This window comes from Salvelinus fontinalis, unplaced genomic scaffold (assembly GCF_029448725.1).
Source record: "Salvelinus fontinalis isolate EN_2023a unplaced genomic scaffold, ASM2944872v1 scaffold_0741, whole genome shotgun sequence".
NCBI lineage: Eukaryota > Metazoa > Chordata > Actinopteri > Salmoniformes > Salmonidae > Salvelinus > Salvelinus fontinalis.
In genome coordinates this window covers 15,578-34,797 of record NW_026600950.1, presented here as the reverse complement: position 1 = coordinate 34,797, position 19,220 = coordinate 15,578, and the positions used below count along the sequence as shown (strand labels likewise).

At 38.4% G+C, this 19,220-nt stretch overlaps 1 protein-coding gene across 1 annotated transcript in view; it reads left to right on the top strand.

Moving 5' to 3' along the window:
- The window catches only part of LOC129847162 (CUB and sushi domain-containing protein 1-like), a 42,671-nt gene extending 24,114 nt beyond the window's left edge, over positions 1-18,557 (top strand). The window contains exon 6 of the mRNA XM_055914976.1: positions 17,096-18,557. Coding sequence (XP_055770951.1) covers positions 17,096-17,328 — 233 coding nt within the window. The 3' untranslated portion in view covers positions 17,329-18,557. The remainder of the gene's footprint in view (positions 1-17,095) is intronic.
- Positions 18,558-19,220: the final 663 nt, after the last annotated feature.

The window sequence follows — 19,220 nt, the reverse complement described above, 5'->3', positions numbered from 1 at the left end:
AGAGTAATGAGTATCATTGGATAGGACTAGGGTCTACCTATAGAGTAATGAGTAATACTAGATAGGACTAGGGTCTACCTATAGAGTAATGAGTAATACTAGATAGGACTAGGGTCTACCTATAGAGTAATGAGTAATACTAGATAGGACTAGGGTCTACCTATAGAGTAATGAGTAATACTAGATAGGACTAGGGTCTACCTATAGAGTAATGAGTAATACTAGATAGGACTAGGGTCTACCTATAGAGTAATGAGTAATACTAGATAGGACTAGGGTCTACCTATAGAGTAATGAGTAATACTAGATAGGACTAGGGTCTACCTATAGAGTAATGAGTAATACTAGATAGGACTAGGGTCTACCTATAGAGTAATGAGTAATACTAGATAGGACTAGGGTCTACCTATAGAGTAATGAGTAATACTAGATAGGACTAGGGACTACCTATAGAGTAATGAGTAATACTAGATAGGACTAGGGTCTACCTATAGAGTAATGAGTAATACTAGATAGGACTAGGGTCTACCTATAGAGTAATGAGTATCACTGGATAGGACTAGGGTCTACCTATAGAGTAATGAGTAATACTAGATAGGACTAGGGTCTACCTATAGAGTAATGAGTAATACTAGATAGGACTAGGGTCTACCTATAGAGTAATGAGTATCATTGGATAGGACTAGGGTCTACATATAGAGTAATGAGTAATACTAGATAGGACTAGGGTCTACCTATAGAGTAATGAGTATGATTGGATAGGACTAGGGTCTTCCTATAGAGTAATGAGTATCATTGGATAGGACTAGGGTCTACCTATAGAGTAATGAGTAATACTAGATAGGACTAGGGTCTACCTATAGAGTAATGAGTAATACTAGATAGGACTAGGGTCTACCTATAGAGTAATGAGTAATACTAGATAGGACTAGGGTCTACCTATAGAGTAATGAGTATCATTGGATAGGACTAGGGTCTACCTATAGAGTAATGAGTATCATTGGATAGGACTAGGGTCTACCTATAGAGTAATGAGTATCATTGGATAGGACTAGGGTCTACCTATAGAGTAATGAGTAATACTAGATAGGACTAGGGTCTACCTATAGAGTAATGAGTAATACTAGATAGGACTAGGGTCTACCTATAGAGTAATGAGTAATACTAGATAGGACTAGGGTCTACCTATAGAGTAATGAGTAATACTAGATAGGACTAGGGTCTACCTATAGAGTAATGAGTAATACTAGATAGGACTAGGGTCTACCTATAGAGTAATGAGTAACACTAGATAGGACTAGGGTCTACCTATAGAGTAATGAGTAATACTAGATAGGACTAGGGTCTACCTATAGAGTAATGAGTATCATTGGATAGGACTAGGGTCTACCTATAGAGTAATGAGTAATACTAGATAGGACTAGGGTCTACCTATAGAGTAATGAGTAATACTAGATAGGACTAGGGTCTACCTATAGAGTAATGAGTAATACTAGATAGGACTAGGGTCTACCTATAGAGTAATGAGTAATACTAGATAGGACTAGGGTCTACCTATAGAGTAATGAGTAATACTAGATAGGACTAGGGTCTACCTATAGAGTAATGAGTAATACTAGATAGGACTAGGGACTACCTATAGAGTAATGAGTAATACTAGATAGGACTAGGGTCTACCTATAGAGTAATGAGTAATACTAGATAGGACTAGGGTCTACCTATAGAGTAATGAGTATCACTGGATAGGACTAGGGTCTACCTATAGAGTAATGAGTAATACTAGATAGGACTAGGGTCTACCTATAGAGTAATGAGTAATACTAGATAGGACTAGGGTCTACCTATAGAGTAATGAGTATCATTGGATAGGACTAGGGTCTACCTATAGAGTAATGAGTAATACTAGATAGGACTAGGGTCTACCTATAGAGTAATGAGTATGATTGGATAGGACTAGGGTCTACCTATAGAGTAATGAGTATCATTGGATAGGACTAGGGTCTACCTATAGAGTAATGAGTAATACTAGATAGGACTAGGGTCTACCTATAGAGTAATGAGTAATACTAGATAGGACTAGGGTCTACCTATAGAGTAATGAGTAATACTAGATAGGACTAGGGTCTACCTATAGAGTAATGAGTAATACTAGATAGGACTAGGGTCTACCTATAGAGTAATGAGTAATACTAGATAGGACTAGGGACTACCTATAGAGTAATGAGTAATACTAGATAGGACTAGGGTCTACCTATAGAGTAATGAGTAATACTAGATAGGACTAGGGTCTACCTATAGAGTAATGAGTAATACTAGATAGGACTAGGGTCTACCTATAGAGTAATGAGTAATACTAGATAGGACTAGGGTCTACCTATAGAGTAATGAGTATCATTGGATAGGACTAGGGTCTTCCTATAGAGTAATGAGTAACATTGGATAGGACTAGGGTCTACCTATAGAGTAATGAGTAATACTAGATAGGACTAGGGTCTACCTATAGAGTAATGAGTAATACTAGATAGGACTAGGGTCTACCTATAGAGTAATGAGTATCATTGGATAGGACTAGGGTCTACCTATAGAGTAATGAGTAATACTAGATAGGACTAGGGTCTTCCTATAGAGTAATGAGTAATACTAGATAGGACTAGGGTCTACCTATAGAGTAATGAGTAATACTAGATAGGACTAGGGTCTACCTATAGAGTAATGAGTAATACTAGATAGGACTAGGGTCTACCTATAGAGTAATGAGTATCATTGGATAGGACTAGGGTCTACCTATAGAGTAATGAGTAATACTAGATAGGACTAGGGTCTACCTATAGAGTAATGAGTAATACTAGATAGGACTAGGGTCTACCTATAGAGTAATGAGTATCACTGGATAGGACTAGGGTCTACCTATAGAGTAATGAGTAATACTAGATAGGACTAGGGTCTACCTATAGAGTAATGAGTAATACTAGATAGGACTAGGGTCTACCTATAGAGTAATGAGTATCACTGGATAGGACTAGGGTCTACCTATAGAGTAATGAGTAATACTAGATAGGACTAGGGTCTACCTATAGAGTAATGAGTAATACTAGATAGGACTAGGGTCTACCTATAGAGTAATGAGTAATACTAGATAGGACTAGGGTCTACCTATAGAGTAATGAGTATCATTGGATAGGACTAGGGTCTACCTATAGAGTAATGAGTATCATTGGATAGGACTAGGGTCTACCTATAGAGTAATGAGTATCATTGGATAGGACTAGGGTCTACCTATAGAGTAATGAGTATCATTGGATAGGACTAGGGTCTACCTATAGAGTAATGAGTAATACTAGATAGGACTAGGGTCTACCTATAGAGTAATGAGTAATACTGGATAGGACTAGGGTCTACCTATAGAGTAATGAGTAATACTAGATAGGACTAGGGTCTACCTATAGAGTAATGAGTATCATTGGATAGGACTAGGGTCTACCTATAGAGTAATGAGTATCACTGGATAGTACTAGGGTCTACCTATAGAGTAATGAGTATCATTGGATAGGACTAGGGTCTACCTATAGAGTAATGAGTAATACTAGATAGGACTAGGGTCTACCTATAGAGTAATGAGTAATACTAGATAGGACTAGGGTCTACCTATAGAGTAATGAGTATCATTAGATAGGACTAGGGTCTTCCTATAGAGTAATGAGTAACACTAGATAGGACTAGGGTCTACCTATAGAGTAATGAGTAATACTAGATAGGACTAGGGTCTACCTATAGAGTAATGAGTAATACTAGATAGGACTAGGGTCTACCTATAGAGTAATGAGTAATACTAGATAGGACTAGGGTCTACCTATAGAGTAATGAGTAATACTAGATAGGACTAGGGACTACCTATAGAGTAATGAGTAACATTGGATAGGACTAGGGTCTACCTATAGAGTAATGAGTAATACTAGATAGGACTAGGGTCTACCTATAGAGTAATGAGTAACATTGGATAGGACTAGGGTCTACCTATAGAGTAATGAGTAACACTAGATAGGACTAGGGTCTACCTATAGAGTAATGAGTAATACTAGATAGGACTAGGGTCTACCTATAGAGTAATGAGTATCATTGGATAGGACTAGGGTCTACCTATAGAGTAATGAGTAATACTAGATAGGACTAGGGTCTACCTATAGAGTAATGAGTAATACTAGATAGGACTAGGGTCTACCTATAGAGTAATGAGTAATACTAGATAGGACTAGGGTCTACCTATAGAGTAATGAGTAACACTAGATAGGACTAGGGTCTACCTATAGAGTAATGAGTAATACTAGATAGGACTAGGGTCTACCTATAGAGTAATGAGTATCATTGGATAGGACTAGGGTCTACCTATAGAGTAATGAGTAATACTAGATAGGACTAGGGTCTACCTATAGAGTAATGAGTAATACTAGATAGGACTAGGGTCTACCTATAGAGTAATGAGTAATACTAGATAGGACTAGGGTCTACCTATAGAGTAATGAGTAATACTAGATAGGACTAGGGTCTACCTATAGAGTAATGAGTAATACTAGATAGGACTAGGGTCTACCTATAGAGTAATGAGTATCATTGGATAGGACTAGGGTCTACCTATAGAGTAATGAGTAATACTAGATAGGACTAGGGTCTACCTATAGAGTAATGAGTAATACTAGATAGGACTAGGGTCTACCTATAGAGTAATGAGTAATACTAGATAGGACTAGGGTCTACCTATAGAGTAATGAGTAATACTAGATAGGACTAGGGTCTACCTATAGAGTAATGAGTAATACTAGATAGGACTAGGGTCTACCTATAGAGTAATGAGTAATACTAGATAGGACTAGGGTCTACCTATAGAGGAATGAGTATCATTGGATAGGACTAGGGTCTACCTATAGAGTAATGAGTAATACTAGATAGGACTAGGGTCTACCTATAGAGTAATGAGTAACATTGGATAGGACTAGGGTCTACCTATAGAGTAATGAGTAACACTAGATAGGACTAGGGTCTACCTATAGAGTAATGAGTAATACTAGATAGGACTAGGGTCTACCTATAGAGTAATGAGTAACACTAGATAGGACTAGGGTCTACCTATAGAGTAATGAGTAACACTAGATAGGACTAGGGTCTACCTATAGAGTAATGAGTAACACTAGATAGGACTAGGGTCTACCTATAGAGTAATGAGTAATACTAGATAGGACTAGGGTCTACCTATAGAGTAATGAGTAATACTAGATAGGACTAGGGTCTACCTATAGAGTAATGAGTAATACTAGATAGGACTAGGGTCTACCTATAGAGTAATGAGTAATACTAGATAGGACTAGGGTCTACCTATAGAGTAATGAGTAATACTAGATAGGACTAGGGTCTACCTATAGAGTAATGAGTAATACTAGATAGGACTAGGGTCTACCTATAGAGTAATGAGTAATACTAGATAGGACTAGGGTCTACCTATAGAGTAATGAGTATCATTGGATAGGACTAGGGTCTACCTATAGAGTAATGAGTATCATTGGATAGGACTAGGGTCTACCTATAGAGTAATGAGTAATACTAGATAGGACTAGGGTCTACCTATAGAGTAATGAGTAATACTAGATAGGACTAGGGTCTACCTATAGAGTAATGAGTAATACTAGATAGGACTAGGGTCTACCTATAGAGTAATGAGTAACACTAGATAGGACTAGGGTCTACCTATAGAGTAATGAGTAACATTGGATAGGACTAGGGTCTACCTATAGAGTAATGAGTAACACTAGATAGGACTAGGGTCTACCTATAGAGTAATGAGTAATACTAGATAGGACTAGGGTCTACCTATAGAGTAATGAGTAACACTAGATAGGACTAGGGTCTACCTATAGAGTAATGAGTAACACTAGATAGGACTAGGGTCTACCTATAGAGTAATGAGTAACACTAGATAGGACTAGGGTCTACCTATAGAGTAATGAGTAATACTAGATAGGACTAGGGTCTACCTATAGAGTAATGAGTAATACTAGATAGGACTAGGGTCTACCTATAGAGTAATGAGTAATACTAGATAGGACTAGGGTCTACCTATAGAGTAATGAGTAATACTAGATAGGACTAGGGTCTACCTATAGAGTAATGAGTAATACTAGATAGGACTAGGGTCTACCTATAGAGTAATGAGTAATACTAGATAGGACTAGGGTCTACCTATAGAGTAATGAGTAATACTAGATAGGACTAGGGTCTACCTATAGAGTAATGAGTATCATTGGATAGGACTAGGGTCTACCTATAGAGTAATGAGTATCATTGGATAGGACTAGGGTCTACCTATAGAGTAATGAGTAATACTAGATAGGACTAGGGTCTACCTATAGAGTAATGAGTAATACTAGATAGGACTAGGGTCTACCTATAGAGTAATGAGTAATACTAGATAGGACTAGGGTCTACCTATAGAGTAATGAGTAATACTAGATAGGACTAGGGTCTACCTATAGAGTAATGAGTATCATTGGATAGGACTAGGGTCTACCTATAGAGTAATGAGTAATACTAGATAGGACTAGGGTCTACCTATAGAGTAATGAGTAATACTAGATAGGACTAGGGTCTACCTATAGAGTAATGAGTAATACTAGATAGGACTAGGGTCTACCTATAGAGTAATGAGTAATACTAGATAGGACTAGGGTCTACCTATAGAGTAATGAGTAATACTAGATAGGACTAGGGTCTACCTATAGAGTAATGAGTAATACTAGATAGGACTAGGGTCTACCTATAGAGTAATGAGTAATACTAGATAGGACTAGGGTCTACCTATAGAGTAATGAGTAATACTAGATAGGACTAGGGTCTACCTATAGAGTAATGAGTAATACTAGATAGGACTAGGGTCTACCTATAGAGTAATGAGTATCATTGGATAGGACTAGGGTCTACCTATAGAGTAATGAGTATCATTGGATAGGACTAGGGTCTACCTATAGAGTAATGAGTATCATTGGATAGGACTAGGGTCTACCTATAGAGTAATGAGTAATACTAGATAGGACTAGGGTCTACCTATAGAGTAATGAGTAATACTAGATAGGACTAGGGTCTACCTATAGAGTAATGAGTAATACTAGATAGGACTAGGGTCTACCTATAGAGTAATGAGTATCATTGGATAGGACTAGGGTCTACCTATAGAGTAATGAGTAACATTAGATAGGACTAGGGTCTACCTATAGAGTAATGAGTAACATTGGATAGGACTAGGGTCTACCTATAGAGTAATGAGTAATACTAGATAGGACTAGGGTCTACCTATAGAGTAATGAGTAATACTAGATAGGACTAGGGTCTACCTATAGAGTAATGAGTATCATTGGATAGGACTAGGGTCTACCTATAGAGTAATGAGTAACATTAGATAGGACTAGGGTCTACCTATAGAGTAATGAGTATCATTGGATAGGACTAGGGTCTACCTATAGAGTAATGAGTAACATTAGATAGGACTAGGGTCTACCTATAGAGTAATGAGTAACATTGGATAGGACTAGGGTCTACCTATAGAGTAATGAGTAACACTAGATAGGACTAGGGTCTACCTATAGAGTAATGAGTAATACTAGATAGGACTAGGGTCTACCTATAGAGTAATGAGTAATACTAGATAGGACTAGGGTCTACCTATAGAGTAATGAGTATCATTGGATAGGACTAGGGTCTACCTATAGAGTAATGAGTAATACTAGATAGGACTAGGGTCTACCTATAGAGTAATGAGTAATACTAGATAGGACTAGGGTCTACCTATAGAGTAATGAGTAATACTAGATAGGACTAGGGTCTACCTATAGAGTAATGAGTAATACTAGATAGGACTAGGGTCTACCTATAGAGTAATGAGTAATACTAGATAGGACTAGGGTCTACCTATAGAGTAATGAGTAATACTAGATAGGACTAGGGTCTACCTATAGAGTAATGAGTAATACTAGATAGGACTAGGGTCTACCTATAGAGTAATGAGTATCATTGGATAGGACTAGGGTCTACCTATAGAGTAATGAGTAATACTAGATAGGACTAGGGTCTACCTATAGAGTAATGAGTAATACTAGATAGGACTAGGGTCTACCTATAGAGTAATGAGTAATACTAGATAGGACTAGGGTCTACCTATAGAGTAATGAGTAATACTAGATAGGACTAGGGTCTACCTATAGAGTAATGAGTAATACTAGATAGGACTAGGGTCTACCTATAGAGTAATGAGTAATACTAGATAGGACTAGGGTCTACCTATAGAGTAATGAGTATCATTGGATAGGACTAGGGTCTACCTATAGAGTAATGAGTAATACTAGATAGGACTAGGGTCTACCTATAGAGTAATGAGTAACATTGGATAGGACTAGGGTCTACCTATAGAGTAATGAGTAACACTAGATAGGACTAGGGTCTACCTATAGAGTAATGAAAAATACTAGATAGGACTAGGGTCTACCTATAGAGTAATGAGTAACACTAGATAGGACTAGGGTCTACCTATAGAGTAATGAGTAACACTAGATAGGACTAGGGTCTACCTATAGAGTAATGAGTAACACTAGATAGGACTAGGGTCTACCTATAGAGTAATGAGTAATACTAGATAGGACTAGGGTCTACCTATAGAGTAATGAGTAATACTAGATAGGACTAGGGTCTACCTATAGAGTAATGAGTAATACTAGATAGGACTAGGGTCTACCTATAGAGTAATGAGTAATACTAGATAGGACTAGGGTCTACCTATAGAGTAATGAGTAATACTAGATAGGACTAGGGTCTACCTATAGAGTAATGAGTAATACTAGATAGGACTAGGGTCTACCTATAGAGTAATGAGTAATACTAGATAGGACTAGGGTCTACCTATAGAGTAATGAGTAATACTAGATAGGACTAGGGTCTACCTATAGAGTAATGAGTATCATTGGATAGGACTAGGGTCTACCTATAGAGTAATGAGTATCATTGGATAGGACTAGGGTCTACCTATAGAGTAATGAGTAATACTAGATAGGACTAGGGTCTACCTATAGAGTAATGAGTAATACTAGATAGGACTAGGGTCTACCTATAGAGTAATGAGTAATACTAGATAGGACTAGGGTCTACCTATAGAGTAATGAGTAATACTAGATAGGACTAGGGTCTACCTATAGAGTAATGAGTATCATTGGATAGGACTAGGGTCTACCTATAGAGTAATGAGTAATACTAGATAGGACTAGGGTCTACCTATAGAGTAATGAGTAATACTAGATAGGACTAGGGTCTACCTATAGAGTAATGAGTAATACTAGATAGGACTAGGGTCTACCTATAGAGTAATGAGTAATACTAGATAGGACTAGGGTCTACCTATAGAGTAATGAGTAATACTAGATAGGACTAGGGTCTACCTATAGAGTAATGAGTAATACTAGATAGGACTAGGGTCTACCTATAGAGTAATGAGTAATACTAGATAGGACTAGGGTCTACCTATAGAGTAATGAGTAATACTAGATAGGACTAGGGTCTACCTATAGAGTAATGAGTAATACTAGATAGGACTAGGGTCTACCTATAGAGTAATGAGTATCATTGGATAGGACTAGGGTCTACCTATAGAGTAATGAGTATCATTGGATAGGACTAGGGTCTACCTATAGAGTAATGAGTATCATTGGATAGGACTAGGGTCTACCTATAGAGTAATGAGTAATACTAGATAGGACTAGGGTCTACCTATAGAGTAATGAGTAATACTAGATAGGACTAGGGTCTACCTATAGAGTAATGAGTAATACTAGATAGGACTAGGGTCTACCTATAGAGTAATGAGTATCATTGGATAGGACTAGGGTCTACCTATAGAGTAATGAGTAACATTAGATAGGACTAAGGTCTACCTATAGAGTAATGAGTAACATTGGATAGGACTAGGGTCTACCTATAGAGTAATGAGTAATACTAGATAGGACTAGGGTCTACCTATAGAGTAATGAGTAATACTAGATAGGACTAGGGTCTACCTATAGAGTAATGAGTATCATTGGATAGGACTAGGGTCTACCTATAGAGTAATGAGTAACATTAGATAGGACTAGGGTCTACCTATAGAGTAATGAGTATCATTGGATAGGACTAGGGTCTACCTATAGAGTAATGAGTAACATTAGATAGGACTAGGGTCTACCTATAGAGTAATGAGTAACATTGGATAGGACTAGGGTCTACCTATAGAGTAATGAGTAACACTAGATAGGACTAGGGTCTACCTATAGAGTAATGAGTAATACTAGATAGGACTAGGGTCTACCTATAGAGTAATGAGTAATACTAGATAGGACTAGGGTCTACCTATAGAGTAATGAGTATCATTGGATAGGACTAGGGTCTACCTATAGAGTAATGAGTAATACTAGATAGGACTAGGGTCTACCTATAGAGTAATGAGTAATACTAGATAGGACTAGGGTCTACCTATAGAGTAATGAGTATCATTGGATAGGACTAGGGTCTACCTATAGAGTAATGAGTAATACTAGATAGGACTAGGGTCTACCTATAGAGTAATTAGTATCATTGGATAGGACTAGGGTCTACCTATAGAGTAATGAGTATCATTGGATAGGACTAGGGTCTACCTATAGAGTAATGAGTAATACTAGATAGGACTAGGGTCTACCTATAGAGTAATGAGTAATACTAGATAGGACTAGGGTCTACCTATAGAGTAATGAGTAATACTAGATAGGACTAGGGTCTACCTATAGAGTAATGAGTATCATTGGATAGGACTAGGGTCTACCTATAGAGTAATGAGTAACACTGGATAGGACTAGGGTCTACCTATAGAGTAATGAGTAATACTAGATAGGACTAGGGTCTACCTATAGAGTAATGAGTATCATTGGATAGGACTAGGGTCTACCTATAGAGTAATGAGTATCATTGGATAGGACTAGGGTCTACCTATAGAGTAATGAGTAATACTAGATAGGACTAGGGTCTACCTATAGAGTAATGAGTAATACTAGATAGGACTAGGGTCTACCTATAGAGTAATGAGTAATACTAGATAGGACTAGGGTCTACCTATAGAGTAATGAGTAATACTAGATAGGACTAGGGTCTACCTATAGAGTAATGAGTAATACTAGATAGGACTAGGGTCTACCTATAGAGTAATGAGTATCATTGGATAGGACTAGGGTCTACCTATAGAGTAATGAGTATCATTGGATAGGACTAGGGTCTACCTATAGAGTAATGAGTAATACTAGATAGGACTAGGGTCTACCTATAGAGTAATGAGTAATACTAGATAGGACTAGGGTCTACCTATAGAGTAATGAGTAATACTAGATAGGACTAGGGTCTACCTATAGAGTAATGAGTAATACTAGATAGGACTAGGGTCTACCTATAGAGTAATGAGTATCATTGGATAGGACTAGGGTCTACCTATAGAGTAATGAGTAATACTAGATAGGACTAGGGTCTACCTATAGAGTAATGAGTAATACTAGATAGGACTAGGGTCTACCTATAGAGTAATGAGTAATACTAGATAGGACTAGGGTCTACCTATAGAGTAATGAGTAATACTAGATAGGACTAGGGTCTACCTATAGAGTAATGAGTAATACTAGATAGGACTAGGGTCTACCTATAGAGTAATGAGTAATACTAGATAGGACTAGGGTCTACCTATAGAGTAATGAGTAATACTGGATAGGACTAGGGTCTACCTATAGAGTAATGAGTATCATTGGATAGGACTAGGGTCTACCTATAGAGTAATGAGTAATACTAGATAGGACTAGGGTCTACCTATAGAGTAATGAATATCATTGGATAGGACTAGGGTCTACCTATAGAGTAATGAGTAATACTAGATAGGACTAGGGTCTACCTATAGAGTAATGAGTAATACTGGATAGGACTAGGGTCTACCTATAGAGTAATGAGTATCATTGGATAGGACTAGGGTCTACCTATAGAGTAATGAGTAATACTAGATAGGACTAGGGTCTACCTATAGAGTAATGAGTAATACTAGATAGGACTAGGGTCTACCTATAGAGTAATGAGTAATACTAGATAGGACTAGGGTCTACCTATAGAGTAATGAGTAATACTAGATAGGACTAGGGTCTACCTATAGAGTAATGAGTAATACTAGATAGGACTAGGGTCTACCTATAGAGTAATGAGTATCATTGGATAGGACTAGGGTCTACCTATAGAGTAATGAGTAATACTAGATAGGACTAGGGTCTACCTATAGAGTAATGAGTAATACTAGATAGGACTAGGGTCTACCTATAGAGTAATGAGTAATACTAGATAGGACTAGGGTCTACCTATAGAGTAATGAGTAATACTAGATAGGACTAGGGTCTACCTATAGAGTAATGAGTAATACTAGATAGGACTAGGGTCTACCTATAGAGTAATGAGTAATACTAGATAGGACTAGGGTCTACCTATAGAGTAATGAGTAATACTAGATAGGACTAGGGTCTACCTATAGAGTAATGAGTAATACTAGATAGGACTAGGGTCTACCTATAGAGTAATGAGTAATACTAGATAGGACTAGGGTCTACCTATAGAGTAATGAGTATCATTGGATAGGACTAGGGTCTACCTATAGAGTAATGAGTAATACTAGATAGGACTAGGGTCTACCTATAGAGTAATGAGTAATACTAGATAGGACTAGGGTCTACCTATAGAGTAATGAGTAATACTAGATAGGACTAGGGTCTACCTATAGAGTAATGAGTATCATTGGATAGGACTAGGGTCTACCTATAGAGTAATGAGTAATACTAGATAGGACTAGGGTCTACCTATAGAGTAATGAGTATCATTGGATAGGACTAGGGTCTACCTATAGAGTAATGAGTAATACTAGATAGGACTAGGGTCTACCTATAGAGTAATGAGTATCATTGGATAGGACTAGGGTCTACCTATAGAGTAATGAGTATCATTGGATAGGACTAGGGTCTACCTATAGAGTAATGAGTAATACTAGATAGGACTAGGGTCTACCTATAGAGTAATGAGTAATACTAGATAGGACTAGGGTCTACCTATAGAGTAATGAGTATCATTGGATAGGACTAGGGTCTACCTATAGAGTAATGAGTAATACTAGATAGGACTAGGGTCTACCTATAGAGTAATGAGTATCATTGGATAGGACTAGGGTCTACCTATAGAGTAATGAGTATCATTGGATAGGACTAGGGTCTACCTATAGAGTAATGAGTAATACTAGATAGGACTAGGGTCTACCTATAGAGTAATGAGTAATACTAGATAGGACTAGGGTCTACCTATAGAGTAATGAGTAATACTAGATAGGACTAGGGTCTACCTATAGAGTAATGAGTATCATTGGATAGGACTAGGGTCTACCTATAGAGTAATGAGTAATACTAGATAGGACTAGGGTCTACCTATAGAGTAATGAGTAATACTAGATAGGACTAGGGTCTACCTATAGAGTAATGAGTAATACTAGATAGGACTAGGGTCTACCTATAGAGTAATGAGTAATACTAGATAGGACTAGGGTCTACCTATAGAGTAATGAGTAATACTAGATAGGACTAGGGTCTACCTATAGAGTAATGAGTAATACTAGATAGGACTAGGGTCTACCTATAGAGTAATGAGTATCATTGGATAGGACTAGGGTCTACCTATAGAGTAATGAGTAACATTGGATAGGACTAGGGTCTACCTATAGAGTAATGAGTAACACTAGATAGGACTAGGGTCTACCTATAGAGTAATGAGTAATACTAGATAGGACTAGGGTCTACCTATAGAGTAATGAGTATCATTATATAGGACTAGGGTCTACCTATAGAGTAATGAGTAACATTGGATAGGACTAGGGTCTACCTATAGAGTAATGAGTAATACTAGATAGGACTAGGGTCTACCTATAGAGTAATGAGTAATACTAGATAGGACTAGGGTCTACCTATAGAGTAATGAGTAATACTAGATAGGACTAGGGTCTACCTATAGAGTAATGAGTAATACTAGATAGGACTAGGGTCTACCTATAGAGTAATGAGTAATACTAGATAGGACTAGGGTCTACCTATAGAGTAATGAGTAATACTGGATAGGACTAGGGTCTACCTATAGAGTAATGAGTATCATTGGATAGGACTAGGGTCTACCTATAGAGTAATGAGTAATACTAGATAGGACTAGGGTCTACCTATAGAGTAATGAATATCATTGGATAGGACTAGGGTCTACCTATAGAGTAATGAGTAATACTAGATAGGACTAGGGTCTACCTATAGAGTAATGAGTAATACTGGATAGGACTAGGGTCTACCTATAGAGTAATGAGTATCATTGGATAGGACTAGGGTCTACCTATAGAGTAATGAGTAATACTAGATAGGACTAGGGTCTACCTATAGAGTAATGAGTAATACTAGATAGGACTAGGGTCTACCTATAGAGTAATGAGTAATACTAGATAGGACTAGGGTCTACCTATAGAGTAATGAGTAATACTAGATAGGACTAGGGTCTACCTATAGAGTAATGAGTAATACTAGATAGGACTAGGGTCTACCTATAGAGTAATGAGTATCATTGGATAGGACTAGGGTCTACCTATAGAGTAATGAGTAATACTAGATAGGACTAGGGTCTACCTATAGAGTAATGAGTAATACTAGATAGGACTAGGGTCTACCTATAGAGTAATGAGTAATACTAGATAGGACTAGGGTCTACCTATAGAGTAATGAGTAATACTAGATAGGACTAGGGTCTACCTATAGAGTAATGAGTAATACTAGATAGGACTAGGGTCTACCTATAGAGTAATGAGTAATACTAGATAGGACTAGGGTCTACCTATAGAGTAATGAGTAATACTAGATAGGACTAGGGTCTACCTATAGAGTAATGAGTAATACTAGATAGGACTAGGGTCTACCTATAGAGTAATGAGTAATACTAGATAGGACTAGGGTCTACCTATAGAGCAATGAGTATCATTGGATAGGACTAGGGTCTACCTATAGAGTAATGAGTAATACTAGATAGGACTAGGGTCTACCTATAGAGTAATGAGTAATACTAGATAGGACTAGGGTCTACCTATAGAGTAATGAGTAATACTAGATAGGACTAGGGTCTACCTATAGAGTAATGAGTATCATTGGATAGGACTAGGGTCTACCTATAGAGTAATGAGTAATACTAGATAGGACTAGGGTCTACCTATAGAGTAATGAGTATCATTGGATAGGACTAGGGTCTACCTATAGAGTAATGAGTAATACTAGATAGGACTAGGGTCTACCTATAGAGTAATGAGTATCATTGGATAGGACTAGGGTCTACCTATAGAGTAATGAGTATCATTGGATAGGACTAGGGTCTACCTATAGAGTAATGAGTAATACTAGATAGGACTAGGGTCTACCTATAGAGTAATGAGTAATACTAGATAGGACTAGGGTCTACCTATAGAGTAATGAGTATCATTGGATAGGACTAGGGTCTACCTATAGAGTAATGAGTAATACTAGATAGGACTAGGGTCTACCTATAGAGTAATGAGTAATACTAGATAGGACTAGGGTCTACCTATAGAGTAATGAGTATCATTGGATAGGACTAGGGTCTACCTATAGAGTAATGAGTATCATTGGATAGGACTAGGGTCTACCTATAGAGTAATGAGTATCATTGGATAGGACTAGGGTCTACCTATAGAGTAATGAGTAATACTAGATAGGACTAGGGTCTACCTATAGAGTAATGAGTAATACTAGATAGGACTAGGGTCTACCTATAGAGTAATGAGTAATACTAGATAGGACTAGGGTCTACCTATAGAGTAATGAGTATCATTGGATAGGACTAGGGTCTACCTATAGAGTAATGAGTAATACTAGATAGGACTAGGGTCTACCTATAGAGTAATGAGTAATACTAGATAGGACTAGGGTCTACCTATAGAGTAATGAGTAATACTAGATAGGACTAGGGTCTACCTATAGAGTAATGAGTAATACTAGATAGGACTAGGGTCTACCTATAGAGTAATGAGTAATACTAGATAGGACTAGGGTCTACCTATAGAGTAATGAGTAATACTAGATAGGACTAGGGTCTACCTATAGAGTAATGAGTATCATTGGATAGGACTAGGGTCTACCTATAGAGTAATGAGTAACATTGGATAGGACTAGGGTCTACCTATAGAGTAATGAGTAACACTAGATAGGACTAGGGTCTACCTATAGAGTAATGAGTAATACTAGATAGGACTAGGGTCTACCTATAGAGTAATGAGTATCATTATATAGGACTAGGGTCTACCTATAGAGTAATGAGTAACATTGGATAGGACTAGGGTCTACCTATAGAGTAATGAGTAATACTAGATAGGACTAGGGTCTACCTATAGAGTAATGAGTAATACTAGATAGGACTAGGGTCTACCTATAGAGTAATGAGTAATACTAGATAGGACTAGGGTCTACCTATAGAGTAATGAGTAATACTAGATAGGACTAGGGTCTACCTATAGAGTAATGAGTAACATTAGATAGGACTAGGGTCTACCTATAGAGTAATGAGTAACACTAGATAGGACTAGGGTCTACCTATAGAGTAATGAGTAATACTAGATAGGACTAGGGTCTACCTATAGAGTAATGAGTAATACTAGATAGGACTAGGGTCTACCTATAGAGTAATGAGTAATACTAGATAGGACTAGGGTCTACCTATAGAGTAATGAGTAATACTAGATAGGACTAGGGTCTACCTATAGAGTAATGAGTAACATTGGATAGGACTAGGGTCTACCTATAGAGTAATGAGTAACACTGGATAGGACTAGGGACCTACTGGCTGAGGTGGAATAATATTTGACAACATGTGACTGATGTGTTTAGGGATAGTGTTGACAGCTTGTAATGACGTTAGACATGTTTAGTGATAGATATTGTCTATATTTTCCTTGTCTCCATAGCGATCACCTGTGGTCATCCGGGCAACCCTTCCTTTGGCTTTACCCAGGGAACGCAGTTCAACCTGAACGACATTGTGCACTTTGCGTGCAACACCGGCTACGTCCTGCAGGGGGCGGTTACCTCTCACTGCCAGTCCAACGGACAGTGGAGCAACACCCTACCCAAGTGTAAAAGTAAGTCTGGAGAATGTACAGAGAGGAGCGTATTATGTAATTCCCTGCTATGGAAATGAGGTGATCTGTTTATGGTTATTTACACATAAAGTGTTGAATAAAGATGTTTGGACAAAAAAAGCGTATTTCCTGGCTTATAATCTGTGACGCTGACGTTGCATGTCAGATAGCTAGTTTAGTTTAGCTTCGCAGAGTAATGTCATCTTTCCGTAGAATTAAAGAACTTAGCGTACTGTCGCCCCGTAAAATGTCTTTGCTCGTATTGGTCAGTGATATTGACAGAGACTTTGGAGTGTGTTGTGAATGTGTCAGCTAGCAAGCTCAGAGCTAGCTTAGCTTAGTTTAGCTTAGCTTAGTTTAGTTTAGCTTAGCTTAGCTTAGTTTAGCTTATCTTAGTTTAGCTTAGCTTAGTTTAGCTTAGCTTAGCTTAGCGCAGTGATGTCACCTTTCTGCAGACAGGAATTAAGACCTCTCCAGGAAGAAGAAAGGTGGAGGTGTTTCATGATTAACTGCCCATGGTGTGATCGTGATAACGTACAGAATCTCAAGTCCTTTTGAACACCCGACCTACAATACTTCACAATCAAATGCTGACCGTATTACCTCACAAGAGAATTTTCTTTGGTTAAAGTCTTAGCCGTGTATAGTCACCCTTAAAGTCGATACCACGACGGCCCTCAAGGAACTACACTGCACTTTGTGCAAACTGGAAACCACATATCCTGAGGCCGCATTTATTGTAGCTGCGGATTTTAACAAAACAAATTTGAGGAAAGTTATATCAACACTCACGCTCCTCCCCCCCTACCTTCGGCAAATCAGATCAAGACTCTATTTTGCTCCTCTCTTCTTATTGGCAGAAACTCAAACAGGAAGTAACCGTTTTAAGGCATATTCAACGCTGGTCTGACCAATCAGAATCTATGCGTGACGATTGTTTTGGGATATGTTCCGGGTAGCCTCAGAGAATAACATTCAGGAACACGGTGACTGAGTTCACCAGGAAGTGTTGTTGTCCCCACTATGAGTATTAAAACCAAACCAGAAACCGTGGAGAGATGGCGGCATGCGCGAAAATCTGAAAGCGCGAACCACCGCATTTAACCAAAGCAAGGTGAATGGTAATATGGTTGAATACAAACAGTGTAGTTATTCCCTGCGTAAGCCAAACAGGCAAAACGGAATCACTAGTCGCATCCTCAGCTAGTCAAGGATCATATCACCTCCACCCTACCTGACACCCTAGACCCACTACAATTTGCTTACCGCCCCAATAGATCCACATACGATGCATTCGCCATCACACTGTACACTGCCCTAACCCATCTGGAAAAGAGGAAAACCTATGTGAGAATGCTGTTCATTGACTACAGCTCAGCATTCAACACCATAGTACCCTCCAAGCTCATCAGTAAGCTGGAGGCCCTGGGTCTGAACCCCGCCCTATGCAACTGGTTCCTGGACTTTCTGACGGGCCGCCCCCAGGTGGTGAGGGTAGGAAACATCACCTCCACTCCGCTGATCCTCAACACTGGGGCCCAACAAGGGTGCGTTCTGAGCCCTCTCCTGTACTCCCTGTTCAACCACGACTGCGTGGCCATGCACACCTCCAACTCAATCATCAAGTTTGTAGACGACACAACAGTGGTAGGCTTGATTACCAACAATAATGAGATGGCCTACAGGGAGGAGGTGAGGGCCCTGGCGGAGTGGTGCCAGGAAAATAACCTCACACTCAACGTCAACAAAACAAAGGAGATGATTGTGGACTTCAGGAAACAGCAGAGGGAACACCCCCCTATCCACATCGACGGGGCCGCAGTGGAGAACATGAAAAGCTTCAAGTTCCTCGGCGTACACATCAAGGACAAGCTGAAATGGTCCACCCACACAGACGGTGTGGTGAAGAAGGCAACAGCACCTCTTCAACCTCAGGAGGCTGAAGAAATTT